General features: G+C 36.7%; 1 protein-coding gene across 1 annotated transcript in view; it reads right to left on the bottom strand.

Annotated features, from left to right (window-relative positions):
• Positions 1-1,433: 1,433 nt before the first annotated feature.
• LOC131151986 (transcription factor bHLH104-like) overlaps positions 1,434-25,039 on the bottom strand; it is a 31,348-nt gene continuing 7,742 nt past the window's right edge. The window contains exons 3-5 of the mRNA XM_058103529.1: positions 12,201-12,278; positions 11,590-11,752; positions 1,434-1,875 (exon numbers count right to left, since the gene is read on the bottom strand). Of these exons, the coding sequence (XP_057959512.1) occupies positions 1,627-1,875; positions 11,590-11,752; positions 12,201-12,278 (490 nt within the window). The 3' untranslated portion in view covers positions 1,434-1,626. The remainder of the gene's footprint in view (positions 1,876-11,589; positions 11,753-12,200; positions 12,279-25,039) is intronic.

The following is a 25,039-nucleotide window of genomic DNA, read 5'->3' on the forward strand; positions in this document are numbered from 1 at the left end:
TTAATTTTGGAGGTGCCTGCCTTTTTTCTTTCCTTTGTTCCATTCAAATTTTTGTGAAGAATTAAATCCTTCATTGTGTGCACTTTTGAGGACTATGTGCTTTGTGAGCCCTCTATTCCTCTCAGTTTTTTTTATTCCTTTGGACAAAATGGACAAAACTTCATTCAAGTTAGGCCCATACCAATACATTTGGTATAAAGTCAACCTACGAGAAGTCTCATGTAGATAAATCCTACACAAACGAGTGTTCCTCACAAAAATATTAGCATGATCTTTATTATATAAAGATAGTTCAGATTGCAACCTTATTTATGAGCAAAACTAGTCCATTGGGTCAAAGTGATAATACTTGACCAAGTTGTATCAAAACCGGTCCATGTTTGGAAGCTTGTTAAATTTGAATTTCTACAATTTTGATAAAATACAATATTAAAGTATACCGAGTTTTTTTTTTTTCCCAGACTTACACTAGACCAAATTAAGATATAAATTCCAAGCACTCAGATCAATAAAATATCTTCAAAGCTTCCCTACATGAATAAAAGAGGACAATTGTGTCTCTACCTCCATGCTTGCATGATGCATAACCTTGCTTGGCTAAAACAGAAAGCAAAAGTGGAAAGGATAAACAGACCCTCCTACAATTAAACTTCGTTGCACAAAAAACAGTTGAACTAGATGAGGCCCCTAACAAATATTTAGCCCTAAAAAAATTGAAATTTTGATTTGACACTAATTTAAATTTCAGCATATTAAATAGTCCATTGAAAGCGGTGATGGAAGGAATAAAACTTTACAAATAATTGGATCATATCAGTATTTGACATTGAATGTGATTTAAATATTGTAGTACATTGAATAAGATCCAATAAATGCATTATATGATATTTATGATATTTTTTAGAACAACTTTTGGTGTATTAAAGGGAGTAGATTTTCCTATAAATCATTTCTATAAAGAAGAGAATAAAGTGACAAATGCGTTGACTCGACAAGGTGTCATGAAAAGGAATAATTTTGTTTGCAAATAGTAGAAAACTTCCTATAGTTATCAAAGATTTATATAGATTGGTTAAGATAAGTACAATTTATATGAAATATATTTAGTTGGTTTCCTTTTGACATTAGTAAGATTTTTTTTTTTTTTTTTTTTTATATATATAAGGTGTTTTTATTTGATTATGTAAGCCCCAAGTGTCCTTTTGTTTCCACAGTATTCCTCTACCATAAATAAAGGTTATTAATAAAATTATATATATACCATCCTCTTTTACTATAAATAAATAAATAAATCAATAAAAATAAAATAAAAATAAAAATGTTGGTTGTTTGCACTCCATGTGATCTGCAATATCCAAAGATTAGTCGACGAAAATTGACGCCAAATTCATGTCAAAAATAACTCTAACTGCCACAACCAACCTCGGAGGGGAAAAAAAAAACCAATTACCCTCTTATTAATTATTCCATCCATTCAATCCCCAATTATTCCATCCGTTCGTTCCCAATTAAATCTAAAATTCGGTCAAATTAGTGTAGCAGTAACTTTTTGATAATACAAAATGGGGTGAAAAAACAAGAATCATAAAATGAGCCATCAAGAATCAATGCATACAAATAAAATTGCTATGCAGCAGGTGGCCTCAGCTCATGGTCATGGGATGTATCAAGCGTAGATGGAGGTAAACATTGCCACATTGGGATCAAACCATATCCAGGGAAAACAGGCATCTTGCTCGCCCCAGCATGATAAGCTGTTGGGTGCGCTGGCATAAACCCAGCTGGTCGCATTGTCATAACTTTCAGTTGCTGCTCCAGCCTTTCTTTATCTGTCTTCATTTTGAGTTTCTCCTCACGAAGCTCATTCTTCTCTGCCTACGTTCAAGAGTGAAATTAAAATATGAATACTGGAAAGCAGTTGAAGAAAAAGCAGTTCCAGACACAAGCAAGACTTGAGCTCTTCATAAATGTGGGTATTTGCCTTTAGATGAGCATTATAAACATGAAAAGAAGGTTTCGATTAACCTACAAAATTCAACCAAAATTTGCCGTTCAAACCTTTGTTCCTGTATGTCTACATTTTCTCTCTCTTATGCCTTTATTAAACCTTACTTTTTGATGTACCAGTTGGAAAATAAGATCTTGTTAAAGAACAAAAAGTGTTAGCGCCTTAAATGACCTCAGCTTCAGCAAACCACACAAAAAAAAATATATAATCAATGAACTGCATAAGATTCCCTACTTTTAGTAAACAGGAAACCTCCTCTAAAATGAGATCCGAAAAATTAAAATAATCAAACAGTGCACACTGCAATTAAAAGGTAATTAACTTTTCAGTGACTCACTTATTACAAGGGATCATTCATCTTAATACAGGTGACTTACCGACAGAGTCCATATCTTCAAAACAGAGGAAACTGTACACAACCTATTTGAATTTAAGAAGCTGTAAAAAATGGAGTGTTTTTCAGAATCAGCAATAAAAACAAGGGAAAGGAAAAATATTATATGATGGCTGAACTTTTATGACCCAGCATTTTGAGCAATCAAAAAATTGGGATTACTAAGATGATGGCCTTAAGATGACGAATGGCAGTACCAACACAAATAATAATAATAATAGAAATGAACACATTCATGAGAAGCTAAAAGAAGCAATAATTAGAAAAAAAAAGGTTTTGTAGGATTTGGTCATCTATAAAAATAAAGGCAATTCAGGCTGAAGAAACTGTGTACGAGAGAGACCAAATAGAAGGTTGAGGCAGAATGTCTCTATGATTTAATAGAGGACATGGTCCTAGTTACACAGACTGGCACAAAAGAATTCAGCAACCAATCCCAAGTAGTTTGGCCCGCTGGAAATCGAGATACAAAGCTGTTGTCATGATGTCTTGTATTACCTTGATGGCGATGATGATACCAACCTGGCTTCATGATTCAATCTGGTTTGATACAGAGGAAAAAATAAGTGGGAAAAATTAGAAATCTGTGCTGGTAGCACAGTACTTGGCCATCAAACCCAGACTAGGGTTTTAACTTTATTTCAAATTATATTTTTAGTGAGACGACTGAGCCATTATTTTATTGAGTTAAGAAGCTGAAATCATTTCATTAGTGAAAGTTTGATCTGTGCATCTTTCATGGACGTCGGTCTCTTGCTAAACTTCGTAGATCTTTTCTTGTATATGTGCTAGGATTCTAGTTGACCTTCATTATTGTTTCAATGATCAACAAAGGCTTTATTTGGTAAGTTAATGAAAGTCTATATCCACAGGCCCAATATATTACTGTAACAATGAACCTAAAGTGTAAAGACAACAGCCTACTTTTCCTTTAATACATACATAGCTAAATTGTGAAGTTGTCAATATGAAAATACATAATTTCATTTTCAATAGACTCGCATTTCAGAGATTCACCACACAGTACCTAGGGAAAAATAGAAAATGATATCAATAAAATAATTAACAAACTTATGGTTCAAGGTACACCCTTAAACAAAAGTAATCTACTCAGAAGAATAAATTCAGGGGTTGGAAATAGACGCATCTATACACCACATTTTTCATCAACAATTCATCTTTGTTCACATAATTTCAGGATTTTGAGCGTTCAAGGGGTCATTAGGTCTCATTTGTGCTTAAAAGCCGAGTCAAATGGCAATTTTGTTGGATAAAAATTTCATCTCATGGCAATAATAAAAATTAATGGCAAAAATCATCCTAGTTTAGGATTCTGGGCCTCCATTTTTTATTAGGCAGGAAATCAAAGGCTAGCCCCATGGAAAGAACAGTCCTTTCCACAGCTGAGGTCATGGTTTGAACAGCATTCCCCTCCCCATCCAATGAACCAAAAAATATATATATTTTTATTAACATGGATTTGCTTCCCAATTTGAGATTTTCATTCCTTGGATTATTTCTCACTCAATACTCAACCCTTGGATCATTTACACCTTCAACAAACGTAAATCACTAACATGATAACCCTCTTGAAGCAACTACAAATACTAGCCCCCAATCTAATCTAAAAACATTAAACTACCATGCAAGATTTTGAATATTCTTTTAGTATTCAGCATCTTCGTCAATAAATACTTTGTACCCCTCACTGAATTGACTAAACGATATCCCCTCATCCTATACCTTCCCGTCAATGTGAGCTCTTGGGGAAGATCAGCCTGTTATCCTTAAAGTAACTTTTATCCGTTGAGCGACGGCCCTTCCACCACTTCCTCATGAATTTATTTTAAATCGGGATCTTTTGGCTCAACTTTTTCCGCTCACCCTCGATATCTATCACCTTAAGAAATTAGGGGTGAATAAAACCCATATCCTGTCCTCTTGATAGGCTAAGAAATTGAAGGCCTTAAACCTCCCTCCTCAAGCATCTAACTTGTGTCAAAGCTTCAAGCTTCCGCCACCTAAGTAGAAAGTCAAATAAAAATTTGGGAAAATGATTTTCGACCCCTCAAAAGGTAATCAAATTATAGCATTGGGAGTTACATATCATGTCCCTTTTCCCTTTGATTGCAGATATTATTAGGGATATTTAACAGAAAAAAAATGCTTTTATAAATTCCCTCTTTTACAAATCCCTTAAAAAATCCTTTTTCAATCAATTTTTTTCTAAGAAATGTTATTTTACTTGAACATTGAAGTTTCTCTTAGACATCTCATCCTCCATCTCCAAAAGCTTCTCATAAGAAACACTTTGACCAATTTGGCCAACGTGGATTTGCACATTGCAGGTATGTAAATCAGCAAAGAGAAGCAAAACAGAACCTAAACCCTGAGTAGACTAAAGCTGGAAGAAGAAACAGGGTTTAGAGTGGAAAACTTGAGGGGTCAACTTTAATACGAATAATGTGAAACAATCAGTCACAAAGGGCTATTTATACTTGGTTACAGTGGCTCTCTAATATCATTAAAAGGTCACACACATACTAATCATCTGACTACTAAATACGAGAATTGAAACTACTAGGCTGAGACCACAATATATATACATATATGTGTGTGTGTGTGTGTGTGTGTGTGTGTGTAAACAAGAGAACAACTTGAAACTGACTAAAAACACAGGGCAGCAACACTTGTGTTTAAGACATAGGGCTAGTACAGTATATGTGCAATATTAGCAGCCATGCCCCTGCATTAATCTCCCCATCTTGAAAAGGAAACCACCAATAAGAAAAGACCTCAACGACTTCAGCATATGCTTCTGGATCAATCTACTTTAGCTCGTCTTCTGCAAATCCAAGGTCCTTCACAAGCCTGCTCACCCAACCAATTTACCAGATATTGCCTAAATTGGTCATTTCTTGGTTTCAGCACTTCGACATCTAACACATCCTCAATAACATCTGCTTATCCCAAAATTAATTGCCAAAATTGATTAGATCTGTCAACAAGTATACATCAGAAATGATGAAGATTGGGCTAATTTGTAAATCAGGTGGTAACCCTATCAAGTTGTGAATCTCGTTTTTGCGCCCACCAAAATAATAAAAATGGTGTTTTAATTTTTCTTTGGATATTCTTTTGACCTTTTTTTTAGAAATTAAATTTCTTTACAAATTTTGACCACGCCTTCTAGGTTGACAATAAGTCATCATCCTTTAATTAAAAAGTAAAAAAGAATCAACTGATCCTAGAATGGGTCATTTTGTCTAACTAATTTAATTTGAAGAGGACAAACTGACATAACGTATCACTAATAAGAAGCACCATTCCAAAACTCTAAGTGGTAGGAATCTAATGCATCCTTATCCCTCAATCATGAAACTTGGCGTTAGGGAATCTCTATAAATCTGAAGTTGATTAGAGTCTTAAATAATAGGAACCCAATTTAATGAAACTGACACCTTGTTAATTATTTAAAAAATATGCAAAAACAAAACCTAATTTTGAATCCAAACTTGGAAAGGCATCCTTACGGAATTCTACAGTCCAAAAATTAAGTTACAAATTGAGGTCAACCAACTTAGTAAAAGTCCATCGAGCACCTCAATTACCTTTTTCATTTTTTTTTAACAAATTGATATTCTCTTATTCCTTGGTATAAAAAATAAATAAAAAGCAAACAAACAAATAAAAAAACAATGAATTCAAATTTAAAGCATCACAACAATATTCACCTATAGAAAGAAAATAAATATGAATATGACATGAATCTAGCCTAAAACACCATATATCGCATACAACAACAACAACAAGGCTTAAAGAACTTTCCTTTTTATTTTAAGGGTATTCTATAATCACACAACACGCCTAACACACTCTATTTTACCCAACCTACTTTAACTCTATGTATTACATCCTCTTCAATTTCCCCTTCCACTTGCATAATAGATCCAAGATATTGATATCTACTAGTTCTATTAATTTCTTGATTATCAAGTTTAATCTTCTCTCCAATACTCTCCCCTTATGTTACTAAAACTACATTTCATATATTCTATCTTATTCCTACTTATGTTAAAACCTTCAAACTCTAAAACAGTTCTTCAAAGTTCTATCTTAGATTCCACACCACTTCGGAATGCACGGGAAAGCCTTTTCTAGTAGACCTGGACATGTTCCATAGCACGAAGTCCCTTCTTATCTAATAGCTCTAATTGTGGGGATATCTAAAAAAAAGGCTCTCTCTCTCTCATCCACATCCAAATGTTTGTCAAGCTGGACCGTGATGAGGGATGGGAATGGCTGAATCCGTCTGCCCTTTCTTCGGTAAGCAACTGGCCTTAAATTGTATCGAGCTACAAACAGCCCCTATCTCGAACACTCATTCCTATCTATTGATAGAAAGATCTTTGTCAAATACCACCTTATTTTTTAGGAATTCCTCATATCCAAGGCAGCTTACCACAAGCACCCCACCCCATATACCAAGGGGTCACATTTTGGATATTCGTAGTTCATCGTATATCCAAATCCATTAATTATTTGATGACAAATAAATGACAATCTAAAATAAAGAATAAATAAAAAATAAGAATCTAAATATAAAGAAAACATACATCCTTTCAACCTAAACAAAGGTCAAGCATAATCAATCATTACTTCTTCCCATGATAATCATACTCCACCAAACATGAAGCAAGCAATAATAAATATGTAATCTATACACATATATGATCATCCTAACGAATCAAGGCTATCAACCATGAAACAAGAAAAAAATAATAAAAATATGATCTTTGCATCATCTATGGAGCAAGACTTAACACCTAAGCCTATGTATAGGGCTTAAGTTGAGCAAGTCATGGGAAGCCAATTTGGTACCATCAATGTTTTAAAAGGCTTAATTGAGGCTCGCCTCAAGGCAAGCCATGCCTAAAACTTCTTTAGGCTCAACCTAAAATACCAAATCCCAAAAAAGCTAATGCATCACATACTGAGACTTACGCATTTGTGCAACAAGCATGCCTTTTGCGCCTTTGTACTTGAGGCATATGCATTTTGGGTGTGTGATTCTCAAGTAAGATTTGGCCAGAAAATTTTAACTCTATGCCTATATAACAGGAATGGCATATTATGAGTTGATTTCTGAAGCCTTGAACCTCAACCTTTCCAAAATAATTGAGTTGTATCTTAGATCTTGAATATCAATTTGAACTTTGTAAGGTTATAACTATCTCTTGTCATGATTTACGTAATGAATTCAAGTTGGCAATTTTTAAATACCTAACAAGTAGTTTTCTAATTATATAAGATTTCTTTTTTACATTATATTTGTGATTTTCTTAATTTTTTATTTATTATATGTAATTTATTTATATATTTTTATCTAAAAAAAAAATCTCGAAAAGGCTTACGCCTCGCCTCTTAAGGGTTAGAAAGCCTTGCCTTATGCCTTCGCCTTTTAAAACATTAGGTATCATCAAAATAATATAAAAAATAAAAGTAAAAAAAGAAATAAAATATTTAGCTACAACATACAAAGATGATTTAGATATCAGCACTTGGGATGAAAACCCAAGTTGCCTAGTTATCCCCATCCTAAATAGAAACATAATCAATCATACTGGAAAATAATCAAACAGAATAACACGGAAACAATGGTAAATCAAATCTTAACAATGCTTGTACCTAACTATCCATGAATTAAAACCTAAACACCCAATAACTTACCTTTAAGTAATAAACAGAGTTTTGTAGTAAATTAAAGATTCAACCAACTAAAGTTCTAAACGTTGTGATCTTGCGTGACAGAATCCTCGCAAGGTCTAATTATTATTAGCTCTTCATGCTTTGAGCAAGACAGCTATATTTTGCTCTTCCTCCAACCACCCCAACAGAAAACCCCTGAATTCTTCTTTATAGGCAAACCAAAAGCCTTAAGGTTAGGGTTTTGCTCTAGGGGCTAAGAAAGCAAGGCAAGGGAGTGTTGAACAGCTGCCTCAAAGTTTGTTTTTGCCCCTTTTTCTTTCTCTTAACTTCCTTACATTTCCTTACGCAGCCCACTCAAAAATTAAGTTAAGATGTGCTCTTTTTGTGTCTTTTATGCCCAAAATTAATGTGCAAGGTTTAATGAAGTGAGGAGCTTCTATGTTTATAGAATTTTAAAAGGATTAAACTTATTGCACATAATGAAAAAGAATGATGATGCATGGAGCAAAATGGGGTACCCAAAAAATAAGCAAGCAACTGCCTTTAGGAAATCAGTCTCACTTTAAGCATAAAAGTACCAAGTCCCCAAAATCCTTGGCTGTTAGTGTTGATTGGCATTAATTGCATAAGCTTCATTACAGCTTTTAATGTTTCTCTTAATTCCTGTGGACTCATTGAATATGTTTAGCAAAGGCCCCTCCATCATCACTTACTGCTGGCAATGGCAGTACAGCACCAAGTCACGCACATCAGCTATTTCAATGAAGCTTCATGATAGCTCTATTTACGGAATCATTGTATACAAATATAGCTTTGGTATAACAAAGGTCCAAGTCTTCACATATAATGAGACACCTCAACATATTTCCCAAACTTCAGTTGATTGTTTCAATCTAACCATCAATTTGGGGGGTTGCAGATGTTAGACTAGTTCAATTGAGTCCGTAATTTCCTCTACAATGTTCTCCAAATTTGCCTCTATAATTTAGTGTACTTTTTAGAGGAGAAAATTTTCCATTTCCCTTATCCACATTTAATTTGGGTGTAACCTAAATATCTCTAACAATATACATGGATAGATAACATCTCTGTGAAAGCATCTAATTGTTGGTACATGGACAATGAAACACAAACTGTGGTGGCCTTCACCCAATGACAAGGCACAGCTGCATCATATCACAAATGTAACATGTGAAGCAACATGATCATTCCAGATTCTAGACTTCATAGCAAATCATAAAGTTTGCAAATGAAAGTTCACAATCAATCAAAAAGGCCTTATCCCACATTATTACCATCTAATTTGTAATCTGCTCCATCATAAAATAGATGTAATATAATTGACAAACTCTTGTCTATAACAAGAAACTGTCAACTCGATCTAGTCCTATTATAGTTGCTTTAAACAAATCTCAACTGACCCCCCCTCCCCCCACCCAAAAAAGAAAAAAAGGAAAATAACAGATAGTAGAAACAAAAACTCACCCAACCCCTACTCATAGCGGAACATTGCTGCACCAGCTGTGTGAAGGGTGTCCTCTTCTCCCTCATCTTGCACCTTCAACTCATGCCAATGATCTTCTAGGTATGAAACAACAACCATCTCAACTAGTACTCCATCAGCTTATCATATCATGGCTACTTAGGATTACATTAAGAAAAACATGGTAAAACTAATGGAGCTTTGGATAAGCTGCTGTTTCAATTAAATATTTCAGCACTTTTCACAGCAAAGAGAAGATTGTTCACTTTTTTTTTTTTTTTTTTTTTTTTTTTGATAGAAAAAGAAATTCATTAGATAAAGAAAGAATGTACAATCAAGAGAGAAGACATCTCCTTAGCAAAATCTAGTAATCCTCAGAAAAACCAAAAAAGAAAAAACACAAAAATAAAAAACAATAAAAGAAACTCAAGACGCCCTAAGAAGAGACTGCCAATCGCACTGAACCAATAGGGTAACTTCTTCCCTGCAAATATATGCAGATTACGTTCCTTCGACAAACCCCTAAACACTGCAAATAAAGCACAATTCCATAATGCAATTCCTTCCTTCTTCCACCCAAACCCCACAAAATAAATTCCCAAGAACTCCACCATTCAAGGACAACCCAGCTTTCTTCGAAGTAATTGAATAACTTGTTCCAAACCTTCCATGCAAAATCAGTGCAAGAAAAATGTGAAAGAGACTCTGAACAATCAAAGCAAAGCATACATATATCAGGAAGGAGAGCCTTTAAAGGTCTCCTCATTTGCAACAGGTCATTAGTATTTATCCTATTAAACACAACCAACCAAAGAAACACTTTGATTTTAGGGGGGATTTTCCATATAACCTTGTGGAGTGGAAAGGAGAAATTTGTCCCAACCAAGAATTCAAAGAAAGATTTACAAAAATAAACCCCCGAAGAATCCAACAACCAATATCGACTATCATTTTCAGAAGATACCCTACAATTATTCAACATAACCAACAAAGAAGTTAACTCAATAGTTTCTCTTATCATTCAAGGCTCTCCTGAAGCGAAAATCCCATAAGGGTAAAGGACTGTCCAAATCTACACCAAACAAAGAAATAGGATCATTTTTCCCTGAGCTCAAGCAGACAACATTCCCCATCCAAAGTTATTTCCAAAAATGGATATTACAGCCCTTACCCAAAACAAATTTTGTATGGGGAATAAAGAGAGGTTAAATCTGAAATATAGCTTTCCACAGACTTTTCGAAGAGCATCCAAAACCCAGATTAGTATCCCATCCATTCCCATCAAGACCAGATTTACTTTTGATAACTTTATGCCACAATGAAGAAACCTCCAGCGAGAACCACCAGAGTCATTTAGATAGAAGAGCCATGTTCCTAGACACCAAATTTCCAAGACCCAAGCCACCCTCCCTCTTAGTCCTACAAACCACCTCCCAACTCACCCAATGATCCCTAGAACCCACTACGCCTGACCAAAGAAAATCTCTTATAATTCTTTCAACCCTACTAGCGACAGTCATTGGAATTTTAAAAATAGAAAGGAAATACAATGGTATACTAGAAAGACATGCCTGAATTAGAGTAATCCTCCCTCCTGAAGAAAAAAGGCTCCCTTCCACCCATCAAAATGCCTAGACACTCTCTGCACCACTGGATCCGAAAAACTAGATGATCTAAGAATACCTCCCGAAGAAACCCCTAGATAGGACAATGGCCAACCCAGCTAGCACTTTGGTGATTATTTTATGAACACTTGAAACTAAACTAATCAGTCTATAGTCAGAGGGAGAATTCACAAAATGACCAATGTTATTATGTTCTTAGTGAAGAAATGTATGAAATTGAAGGACGCAAGGTATGTAAACTCTGGAAAATTCAACAAGCATAGGATGCATAAAATCTTTAAAATAAGGTTAGATTTCCAGTGCCAGTGCAAACAGAAATCAACAAGATGAAAATCATTATTCATATAAATTTTATGCACAAATAACTAACCTTTAAGCTTTTAATGTCATCCAGCAGCTTTTCATTTGCCTCTTTAAGCTCTTGAGCTTCGGTTCTTAGCTGATTCACAACTTGGATGGCATCACTGAGGATAGTTAACTTATCAGTTTTGGCAGGTCTCCCAGGTTCCAAAGTGGAGCTCAAGTCTGAAAACCTGGATGATGCCAAGTAAACATTTATCCTTCAAACATCAGTAATAACTGTGTGTGTATGTACACACCTGAGAGAGAGAGAGAGGTGTTGATATATATTCTCTTTATGAGAAATATGATATAGATTGCATGCAGTTACCACATAATATGTCTCTCTTAAGTCCTAATATTGCAAGAAAATATTATTCTGTTTGTTTCATACATCATCCAACTACAAGATATGCAGCAGGAAATTACAAGAATTTGTATTATAATCCACTTAAGCAGAAATTTTTTATGCATTCCAATAGAAAGTAACACTGAACATTTTCAGGCAACAATACAATTCAGTTTTCTGACCCCTTTACAAACACATGCCAGTTTTTATTATATACTCACATGTGCTGGTTTAAAGTCACAGAATTCCAAAAACAAACAAAACCATGATATTATCAAGGAATCAGAACGTGCCTGTCATTTAATTTTTCCCTCCGCAATTTCTCACGGCAAGCTTTGGTTCCTCCCCTGCTCCATGAATCACTGTGTCCCCTGCAGATAGCCAGTAGGCAGTAGGAAAATTACTGAGTAAACACACAGCAAAATAACACAAATAGATTATGACATTAGCAGATGATAGAGAAGGACAATATAAAACCAAACAATTTGCTTAATCTTTGAGACCTAAAATTCAGGTGACTCGGAAACAGCATATTACAAAACATAGGCCATGCAAAAGCTGTCTGCTTTCCAAAAGGTAATGAATGATATTAATGCCAAACAATTAAAACCCATACTCTCAACCAATATCATTTTCTTAACTTGAGAAAATATTTATTTAAAACTACCACATAAATAGGAAATAAAATAAATGAAATAATACCACTGGAGAAAATTTAAGCAAGACAAGCTTTTTTGCTTTTTACTCTCTCTCTCTGTGTTGAAATAAGAACAATTGTAGTCAAGTTTAAGATGCTTTGGAACATGAAGAACCAACTAGGTTTTAAAGACATTGCCGCCAACCCTGTTTCAGTATTACATTGGTATAGACTGTATCCATGTTCATGGCAGTGCCTTCAAAATGGAGAAAAGGAAAAAAGATTTGATTGTGATACAGCATAGATTTGATTCACAGAATCCCTCAGGGTTCCCAGGGAATGGGATGCCCACATTTGGTTTGGCAGTTCAAAGTTGGCACTAACATATGATGCTGTAATCATTGAATCCCACAAACATGGGAATCCACTCCCATGCTCGCCTTCCATATGTGCAATTTCCATGGGCATCCAAATTTATAGGACTATGTCTCCAGTGTTTTAGCCACTTCAAAACAATACCCCTTATAAATATAGTATTATCTCACGCTATTATGATCTTTACAATAACAAACTATTGTAATATAGAAAATAGGAAGTAATAAAAAACAGGTAGTAGTGGTAGTAATAATAATAACAATAATAATATTATTATAATGATGTTATAATAATATAATATTAAATTATAGTATAATATTGTTTATTATTAACAATTTTTTTGCTACTGTATCCATAAAATAATATAACAGTGCACTTTATAATGTATTATTATCATGCACCTGTATGATGTTTACGATAATAAATTGTTATAGCATTGAAAATGTAATATATTGCATATATATATATATATATATATATATATATATATATATAAAGAGAGAGAGAGACAGAGAGAGAAAATTTCACTTCATTAACAGAAACGGAGAAAATTTCAGAGAATGGAGGATAAGATATCCTCCTAAAAACACACACAGAGTTACATTAACCCCACCCCCCCCCCCCCCCCCCCCCCCCCCCCCCCCCTTCTCTTCTGAGGATAAGACTGAAAAACTCCCCAAAAGAAACCCAAAGAATGAGCCCAAAAGGAAGCAAGGAAGACAACACTATACTAGATGTAAGGGAGTTGTTCTGCCATTAAAAACCCTTACACTCCTTTCAATCCATAAAGGCCAAAAAGGGGCAAAAAAATAGCACTGTCCATAAGACTATCCCTCTCTTACTCCTCCCAAAACCTCTATATCACACCAACAAGAAAGCATCAGCAGTCCATGGCAGCCCAATGCCTCATCAAAAACTGATAACAGACTGGTCCAAAGCTGCTTAGCCACCCAAAAATGGAGAAATTCACTAGCCTTTAAACACATAATACAAATATGCAGACTGATAGCCTTATAAGGCCAACTCACCTGCAACAAATTAATAGTATTAAGCCTATAAGCCAGCAAAAAATCAGTATTATTAAGCATATTAAGCCTAATATTGAAAGAATCTTAGCCTTCCCAATAAGTAGTTCAAGGGGCAATACGAAGGATTTGGGGTTTTCTAACAACTAAAGAAGATTCGTTGAAAAGGAAGCAGGAGAATCCCTAATCCAAATCCTCAAATCATTCCTCATTTGAGGAGCAAAAGAATCCAACACTCAATAAAATGGCCAGATGTTAAAAAAAATGAAAATCTCAAGAGAGAGAGAGCCCTCCTACAAAGAATAAAAAGAACTAATCAGAGCGTTATGCATGGAAGATAGTCTGAAAAGACAAGGGACCAAAGATTCCAACAAAGCCTCACCCACTCAATTGTCCTTCCGAAACCAAATAAGATACCATTTCCAACTTGGACCCGGGTGATGTAGGACAGTTCTAATTAGCACTAGTCCTATAGTTGACCATCAATGGTGGACTTCGGGTGGTCATCAACGTGTCACAATATCCACGAAAGATATTCGAGGTGCATGTTGATCCCCATCACCGTGTAAAAGCGTAGAAGAAGTGAGCAAGCTGTGGAATAAAATTCCAAGGGCACAAGAAGCATTGCCACTACCTCTAGTATCCCAACTATTTTGATGCAAACGTTACTTGCTTTTAATTACAATGTGCCACAAGGAATCAACTTCCTGAGCCAACTTTCATAACCATTTTCCAACTAGAGAAATGTCTGTAGTCACCACAAAACCCAGAATCCCAAGGCCCAAAACCCCTTAAGATTTAAGTCTTCTAACCCAATAACTAAAAAGATAATCCCTCTTCTCCTCCCCACTATTCAACCACAAAAAACCTCTCATAAGCCTCTCGAGGGTAGCACCCAGAAACTATAAAAAGATAAGTAAATAAATGGAGATAATAGAAGGAGCTGCATTGATGAGAGTAATGCAGCCCCCTAAGGATAAGTAAGCCCTCTTCCAACCCTCCAACCTACTATCCACTAGGAGAGAGTAAATAAATGGAGATACTAGAACGATCTGCATTGATGAGAGTAGTGCAACCCCCTAAGTACAAATATGCCATCTTCCAACTTTACAACCTACTACCCACACTCTCCAACACTGGATCCCAAAAGGCAAAGGAATTGGGATTTCCACCACGAGGAAGACCCAAATAAGTCACAGGCCTCTCTAAATTAAATAGAACAATCACCTGGGACCACAAAACCCTCTAACTCGCCCCTCCCCATATTAATGTCCTCAACCCCACTCTTAGACATGATATTCAACTCCAAAACTTTCAAAGGTCCACAACACTGTCCTCAAGAAAACAGAAGGCTATTGTCAGCTCAAGATGGCATGATACACCCACCTCCCTGCCAACCTTTCAACCCCAAATCATATCAAGGCCTTGAGCATGGGTAAACATTCCACTCAACACATCAACTGCTAAAGTAGAAAAAGGGGAGAGGGGGACCCCTTGTCTCAACCCTCACGAGGCCTTAAACCACACTCTCAATTGACCAGTCACTATGATAAACATGGTCAGTGTGGAGACGCACACTTTAATCCAACTCCTTCAAACCCCTTCTTAGCCATCACTAGGTCCAAAAAAACCAAACTCACCATATCATATGCTTTTTCAAAGTCCAATTTGAACGAAACAACCATCCCTCTTCCTACTCACACCCCCTACCACTTCAATGGCAACCAAAACAGCAACTAAAATTTATCCATCATTAACAAAGGCAGCTGTACAGAAGTGACTACAACCCTTCACACCTTTCACAGCCTCTTAGACAAAACCTTAGCCAAGAATTTGTAAAGGCTAAGAACAAAGCTCAATGGACAAAAGTCTCTCTTCGAGCGCTCCTTCAAAACCAAGGGTATAACAGTAGAATTTGTACTCTTCCCCCACCATCTTGTTTCAATGAAACTCATGAAAGAACTTGAATCACCTCCCACCTATTTTGAAAGACATGGTAAAACCCTTATGGCCTAGACCCTTGTCTCTCTCCATCTCAAACACAGCCCCTTTAACCTTCTTATATCAGACGGTCTCTATAACCAAATGGCAATGTCCTCACCAATATTACCCCCAATCAACACCCTCTAAGATCAACCTATTCACACCATTCTCAATATACAGCCTCCTATAGAAATCCCTAACTGCCTTCCAATCTGTTTGGAATATTGCACCGCAATTCCCAAATCTAACTTCATTTCCTTAAAAAGGCTCTTCCCCATTCTCCCATTGGTCATCCTATGGAACAAATTAGTATTACAATCCCCCTCTTTTACCCATTTAACTCTAGACTTTTATCTCCAACTAACACAACAACAACCAAGTATTAAGTCCCACTATGTGGGGTCGGCTACATAAATCCTATTTGCACACTCATGGGTAATATCCTCATACTATTTCCAACTAGTACCTTCCAAAAAAATGGTTAAATCCAAGTCATTACTAATGTTTCTCCTAGTCCTCTACCTTTTACCTTCCAAATTGCACCCCTCCCACCTGTCCAGACACTTAATCTCAATAAGAATTTTTTTCTTGTTCTTTTTTAAATTCTCAAAAACATCTTTATTCTGCAATTTCAAATTCTTTTTGACAAACTTCGGATTATTCATAAATTTTAAACTCATTCACCCCTAAATACTACCCTATCTCCACCAATCAACGTAATATTTTCGAATCTAAATGGCGTAGTGCTCCATTGCATAAGACGAGCATCCAACAATGCCGCAAAATGATTCAAGACTAGCCTAACTATCCTAAGAAAAACTAGAGAGGATGCCTTCCTAATCATTTGAAAACAAGGAAAAAAATTAATACGGGAAGAAGCAACCTACGAACCAAAGCCACCTAAGTAAAACAACCACTAGCAAAAGCTACATCCCCAAGCCCAAAATCCCGAATAAAAGAATTGAACATCCTCATACTACTAGTCACGCTAGAACTCCCTAACCTATCACTAGCGAGATGAATGACATTGAGATCCCCTCCAACCATACAATGAGAACTATAAGGACAAAGAGATTGGATAACTCATCAAAAGACCAAACTCGCATGGAGGTGAGAGTGGGCATGTTGACAAATGTGAACCACCAATCCCCAATAATCTAACCCCTAGAAACAATAGAGGAAGGGTGAAACACCAGATCTCTAAGCCTAGACTCCCACACACTCATCAAAAAACTATCCACCACTTCAACCTTAGATTCATGAAGAAACAAGCTATCATAGGAAACTCAATTGAACTCTTTAACAACTCTAAGCTTCGGAACACTCCATAACCCCAAAACATTACAAGAGAAAAGATTCATTAATAACCACTAATATTACCTAATAGCATCCCTCACTACTCATAGTTAACCAATGAGACAAGCTCACCCAACTCTTTGCTCAATTTTGAGGCTTTTTTATCTTTCGTCATACCCCTATACCAATCATGAAGGTTTTAGGCATCCCAATTGCCCCTCCTCATTTCCTAAAAGGCTCACAAAAAGCGTCACTCTTTAGTTGACTCCCTTTGGCACGACAAAGAATCAAAAGAAGTACCAAAATGCTTTGGAGGGGAAGAATACTTAAGGCTAGAGCAACATTTATCAAGCAAGCCCCAAGAGGTTCATTAAAATGATAACAAGCCACATCATCTAAATAATACTCGAGAATCAAATTTGGGACTACAAAAGGACATGAATTAGACCTGCTTGATTCTCTCAAGGTTCCTCGTAAATTCAAGTCTCATCTATACTATAAACTCCCTTAAAATTATTATTACCATTAGTGCCTGGTGCTGAGCCTTAAATTGAGTCTTGATCCTTCTCCCTTCAACTCCTAACATTCCACTCATCCTTCATTTCAAAAAATATCCACAAAATTAATAGTTTGAGATGTCCACAAGTTGTAAATGTTAACAGTCCCTCCTTGAAATCATAAGATTGAAGAGATTTGTTCTCCTTATCATCTTCTTAAAGGGATAAAGGCTTAATAGAACCTTCTTCCTTCCTCTTTAGTTCACCTCCCCCACCCCCCTCGGGAAGCCCCCATCATCTCCGTTGCCTTCACATGAACCTCCGAAAGTCTACATAACAGCAAATTAGGTTATATCACAACTCCATCTCTACCGTCTTCAACAACCTCACTGACTTCCTGATGCAGAGGCAGCATCAAGGTTCTGCAGCCATGGAGAAATTAGAAGAGAGGAATGAAGGAGAAGGGAGGAGAGAGGAGACAGCAAGGAGAAAACTCACGTTCAGTTCAATTCAAATTCATCAACAACTGCCTAAATCATGGCTTGCACACACTATTTATAAGAAAGCCTCTAAACACATGAAATTACACACATACCCCTAAAACAACATTGCATTACAGACATACCCCTAAAATACACAGCTGCTACAAACAAGCCTCCAACATAAATAATCCTAATACAAGCAAACTACACACACATACTTAAACGACTAACTAACTAAGCACATTTGGGTTTCAGACCAATAAACCATTCACCCTATTCTTTGACATAGGCCTCCTATGGATTGAAATGATCTATCCAAATGCCCGCTTCTCATCCTACATCACTTCCTTTATCCTATCTCAAATTCCTTAGATTCCAAAAGAAAATAGCTCTAAAGTACCCCCAACATAGAGACTACGCGGAATTGTTGGTCAAAGAGGACAACATATCCAGTTCAGCTATGGACCTCAAAAATTTTGGTTCTGCAAAGAGAAACTTGGACCGATCAACAAGATGGCCATTAAGCTGGGGCCTAGGAGCTCCTTAGTTAAGTGGTCTCCTTAATTTGGATTAAAATAACCAGCCATTACTCATTGAATTTGACCAACTTTCGTAAGGGCAACCTACGCTTGCCCTTCTTGGATGGTTTTAGGCCCTAATATGCGAGATGGGCCTATCATCCTACCTTCATTTAATGAATTTCCCTCACTCGCTCAAGTTATGGGCTCAATGATTTGCTACTACAAAACCCCATTCATTCTTTTTAAAGAATTTCCAATTGTACCAATAGGATGTACTACAACATCCTTGATTTCTTGCTATGACGAAGACTCCCAAATTTGTGTTCTTGCCTTCCATGTCTCCCCTCACCTCTATCATTCACCTCTAAGGATCCTCTAAACGATTGAATGTTGCTTGCCTGTGGCTAGGCAACTCTATTGACTATAATCCTTGATTTGCATTCATACAAGCACATCCCAAACACCCAAGTTTCTTCCCATCTTCCACCTTCTACAACTCAATTATTGCTTCATTTCTTTGCTACCTTCTGCTTAACACTCGACCAAGTTGAGAAAATTCTTCTATCCTAATGTCTTTACCTTCTAGCACACAAATCATTTGGATTTCCCACTAGTTCGAAATCTTCTCCAAAGAAATGAAATGCCATAGCTTTTTGCTCTTAACTATAACAAAATGAAATGGTTACGTGCCCTAAAAGATTTCACAAGTGCAATTGGGATTTTGTTAAATAAAATGGCATGTAGCTCCTACATGAGCCACCTTTGCTCCTTAACAAAAAAGTGGAATAAAAACATTGCGTATTGGTCTCAATAGTGTTGCAAGAACTACCTTTTTACTCATAAGAAAAACTTGTTATGTTGATTGAAATAATAAAATTCCCCGTAAAATTTTGAAAAAGAATGTCAAAGAGAAAAATGATTTTGAAAGATAAAAAACAGCAGAAAAAGCTAACAGTTAGAAAAAGGCATTGGAGACTCACTATAAGCCATCGCTAGAATTCCTCCCTCACAACTTGACTAAAGACTTAATCTGGCTTTTTTATCTACTACGTGCATTATGTTGAGAAACTATTTCTCACAAGGCTGTCAGAGCGAACTTTTACAAACATGTTAAAAGAAATCAACACATTACATGCAGTTTATGGGACTTCTTTGAGATATCCATCAGTGGAGCAAGACTACATATTTTCTATTTCATATCTTTTTCTATATAATAATAAGATGCTTCGAGATAAATATTACAACACAGGAATGGACAAGAACACACAACAGAAACAACAAGCCTTAAATCCCACTAAAAGCTGATTAACAAACATGCTAGACCCAGCTTTTGCATTAAAAAGGAGAAGTTGGGGCAAAAAATCCGGGGGGGAGGAGGATGAGCAGAGGCTCCAATAAAATATTATATTCTATTGTTGTCCTCAATTGTTTTCAGATATTACAAAACTATCAAAGCATCAATTATACTTCCTAAAAGTACACAAGCATTTTAGTTATTTTAAATACTTTTAGGCACCTTACAACTTTTTTAGCGAACATCCAAAGCCAGTTTTTTTCTTTCTAACAGCTCTTTTTTATAGGAGGGGCCCACCATTTTTAAAACAATAATAAGCTCCTTTTCGAAAGATCCTTTTACAAACTACAGAGGGAGGGGGGGGGGGGAAACTAAGCCTAAATCCTTCCTCACTACCTCATTCCAAGTAATTTTAGGCCTACCTCATCCTTTTTCATACCAAAAACAGAACTGGCGCACTCCCCATAAGTGAGCCATCTAAGCAGCCTTCCCTTATCTTGTCTTCAACCAGTGCTATGCCTAGTTTACTGCATATATGCTTCTTCCTTAATTTATCTTTTAATGTTATACCACTCGTCCAACTTAACATTCGCATTTCAGAAACATTTACATTTTGTACATGTTTCTTAATTGCCCAACATTCTAATCCATAAAGCATAGCTAGCCTTATAGTCGTATTATAGAATTTTCCTTCTAATTTTAAAGGTATTCTACAATTACATAACACAACTAACGCAATCCTCCATTTTACCCAACCTGCTTTAACTCTATGCATCGCATCCTCTTCAATTTCCCCTTCCGCTTGCATATAGATCCAAGATATTCAAATCTACTAGGTGATTAAATGAAATACTCAAAGAATAAATACAAAATAAAAATAAAAATTGACAACATTTAACATAGAAATCTTTATTTAAACCCTTCCCCCCACCCCCCCCCAACAATTCACCTAACATTTCAAATTTGCTAGTTCTCTTTGACCCTACTTCACCTTAGTTTTATCACCATCTAATCAGATTCCGTTTCCCCCACAATCCATAAACCCAATTTATCCATCAATTGCTGAGCTTGAAGATATTTCCACGAAGTCTTCTTTACAGGGGTTGGCAAAATTCCATCCTTAACCATTTCTTTTACTATCCATATCATCATTTTTGAAAATGCTAATACCCTAAATCCTTCCCTCCAAAGTGGAAGAGGCAGCACCTACATGAAAACCCTAAGCATATCAAAAGAATTAGAAGCATAAACTTACTAATCCCTAATCTCGTCCAAAATTAAACTCACATCATAATCAAAATCACTTAGTCCTTCATTGTCATTGTCCAAAACATCCCCCCAATTCCTTTTCCCTTGCACATACTAACCCTCTCACTAGTATCACCCTTATGAACAACTGGCTCTTCCACTATATTTAAACTTCCTCCTGAATCTCTCCTTAGATCTTTTTCCATTATCTCACCAAAGGGTTCATACTTCTCCTCATTTCAACAATCGCGCGCCACCTTCCAACTAATGTAAACCTTTTGAGTGATTTATCAAAATTTTCTGCCTTCCAATAGATTTTCCTCCCAAGATAGCATTATTCCCCTAAACCTTGTTCCCACAAGAATTTTCCTTCTTTAAAGAACCCCCCCCCCCCCCTTTTTCATACACTGCAGAGACCCACCAAACGTCCTCTCCTCTATAGGAATTTCCTCTTTGACTAAAAGAATAGAATCATCAATCACAATCAAGCTTCAAAATTTTTTAAGTCATTCCCTCTAAGTCTTCCGGTACTATTGCATTTTTTTTATCCAAAGAAGAGGGAAAACCATCTTAGCCATCATGAATCTCCTTCAAAGACAAGCATTCAAGTATCAGGCTTGTGACCAGTTTCAACTTTGAAGATAAATTACCTATTAAATCCCTAAGCTGCCTACAACAAATATCGGGAGATCTTTCGGCATGATCAAGTACAGGCACCTCTTGAACTTCTTGAGAGAGGCATTAGCCTAGGTTCAAATAAATGAGATTGAAGCACCTCCTTCGTACAATCCTTTCAGGCCTTGTCATTTAGAAATTAGGCCTATCCATTTATGCTGCCCAACTGCAGAATAACCAGGCCTCTCATCCCTTCACTAATCTGGCCCAAATTCAAAATTCCAAACTGATCGTAGTCTTGATCAATAGGCTATTTGGCATACTTACTATAGGCGTAGAATTAGGAAACTATGATTGTATTATTTTTTTCCTTGTGTGTAGTTTCCTATAATGTTGGTACTTTTATGAAAATATGTGTCGCAGTTAGTTTTAGATATAAGTACTTGGCTTGAAAGTTGTTTGAGACAATTATCAGATTTCCAGACTGTTTTCCCTCCCTTGCAGCCATTTCACCTCCTCTCTTTCTTCCTTCTTCTTCTACTTCCTCCTCCTTTCTTTTGTTCCTTCTCCTTCCTCCTCCTTTCTTTTGTCCCTTCTCCTTCTGTTCTGCTCAATTCTCTGCTCAGTCCTTAATTATGTGTTTTGTCCAGCAGCCTGTCTTTATCTCTGTCCTTCTCCTTTCTTCCTCTCCTCCCATTCTTCTCTTTTTCTTTCTATTTCTTTAACTTAATTCTCTCTATCACTCTATGTTTATGATTTTCTATTCCTCTCCAGCATCAATTTGGTAACAGAGAAAACCAGAGTCACCATGCAGGCTGTTCATTTGCAACATTCCAAAATTACTGTTGTGCCACCAATTTTCAAGCACCTCAGTTCCAGAAGGCTTTCACAACAACACCCACATCATCAAAAGTAAGAGCCCCCCGAAACATCACCCCTTGAAGTCTCATCGCCATCCAACTGCCAGAGAATCCTCACGTGCCACCTCAATATTTCCAGCTGCTGACCCCTCTGAAATCCCACCTTACCACAGTTGTTTGACACACCAACACCATTCAACTCACCACCCCTCAATCTAACTCTATCTAAAACTATCACTGGACGACCCTTGCAAGCGGCACACACAGCCATGTGCCAGCAACGCGCACATGAGAAACTGTGTTCTCCTTCCCCAAAATGATGAGAATTTGATTTCAGCCACAAGATTTTGGATTTTTACTTAGATTTTGAAGCTGAATAGAGGAAATACAAGTATTAGTGTATGTTACATGTTTTTGGAGGATAGTTCAGCACCAACACTGGATTTTGCTGGCACATGAGAAACTGAGTTCTCCTTCCCCAAAATGATGAGAATTTGATTTCAGCCACAAGATTTTGGATTTTTACTTAGATTTTGAAGCTGAATAGAGGAAATACAAGTGTTAGTGTATGTTACATGTTTTTGGAGGATAGTTCAGCACCAACACTGGATTTTGCTGTTTTTGGAGGATAGTTCAGCACCAACACTGGATTCAGACCTATTTGCTGCAGTTTGGAGGCTGTTTTCTGAGGACATGACAAATTGGGAGTTTGAAGTAGTGTATGGCCAAGCTGAGAGCTTGATAATTGTTGCAATTTGTGCTTCGAGTCTTTGGTAGTGTAACCAAGATTCTCCCACTTATCTTCATTAAGTTTTACATGATTAGGAAAATGAATAATTTGCATAATTCCAAGTTTCTTGTCACCATTTAAAAGGGGGAAAAAGTCTTCCTTTCATCATGAGTTCCTCTAGCTCATTCATTACTTGAAGACTTGTTCATGCCCACACTCCCCTATTGTCATATTATGTAGAACCATGTCAACTCATGTGCACTATGTTCAATAGCTTAATGTGTGAACATTTTAGTAATTTTAGAATTCATATTACTCGACTAGTTTAGTCTTCCTCGGCATCATTTTATCATATTGCATTATCCATTGCCAGCAACAATCCCACCGAACTTGAACCAATTGATATCCAATATTTATCTGTTTGATCAGACACTCTTCAGGACTACAAACCAAAAATTTGAGCATCTCACCAAAAGGTTTTCACAAGTCATGAATTTGTTAGGGAAACACAAGTTAGATGACCTAGAACAATTAGTTAGGCACCCTTATAAGTCCCATATTTAGTAGAATTAGCCCAGGGCATTATTCCCACTCCAAGAGTTCCTATAGCACCTAACAAGATGAATCAGGGCCCAAGACAACCCAACAAACCAATTCATCCCCTTGAGCCTCAAGTTAACCTCAAGTATAGGCTTAAAGACGATATTTTTGATGAATTTGATTGTGTAGGGTACCAACATAACCCCAAGCATACTCCACATTCCCCTATGTATGAGCAGAAGGACCATAAGGATATTACTAAGAGGATTAAGGTATATATGCTTACTTACTTTTTAGTTAGCTGTAGGCATAAGTACTTGGCTTGTAAGTGGTTTGGGACAATTATCAGATCTGAATCCCGATTTCCAGACTCTTTTTCCTCTCCCTCTCTCAATGTCTCTCACCCTCCTCTCTTTCTTCCTTCCTTCTTCTTCCTTCTCCTTTCTTCTTGTTCCTTCTCCCCTTCTTCTATTCTTTCTCCCTTTCTTCTCTTTCTTCCTTCCTTCTTCTTCCTCCTCCCTTCTCCTTCTGTTCTTTCTCTGTTCTGTTTTGTTCCATCTCTCCCTCCCTCCCTCTTCAGATTTCCAAACTATTCTCTCTTATTCCAAAACAATCATCAACAAGCTTGGCCAGCACCACCCAACCTCCCAAAGGAAACCCTAGCTGCCTCTGAAACCCTCACATCTCCTGCTGGAAGCCTAGCCATCTTGACCATGGGAGATCTAAACTTCAACTGAACCATATCTGCTCCCTGTGATGAAAGGTCATGGTCTTCCACTTGCAATTTTTCCCCACAACAAACACAAACATGCTTTGTCTCTGTTGTCACAACATTATCTGAGACCTTTAACGAAAATTTCATGCCTGTGCAGCGTCCTTTCACGCCGACACGGTGACACCTCTTGGCTCCACGAACAGTAATCATTTTTCTCACCAACACCCTCGCCACCACTGCCAAGAAGAAAAGACCCAACCAGTGCACTAAATTCTTCACCAAAACGACGCCCATCGCTTTTAGATCCTCCAAAA

The sequence above is a fragment of the Malania oleifera genome, chromosome 3 (genome assembly GCF_029873635.1).
Source record: "Malania oleifera isolate guangnan ecotype guangnan chromosome 3, ASM2987363v1, whole genome shotgun sequence".
In the NCBI taxonomy this organism is placed as follows: Eukaryota; Viridiplantae; Streptophyta; class Magnoliopsida; order Santalales; family Ximeniaceae; genus Malania; species Malania oleifera.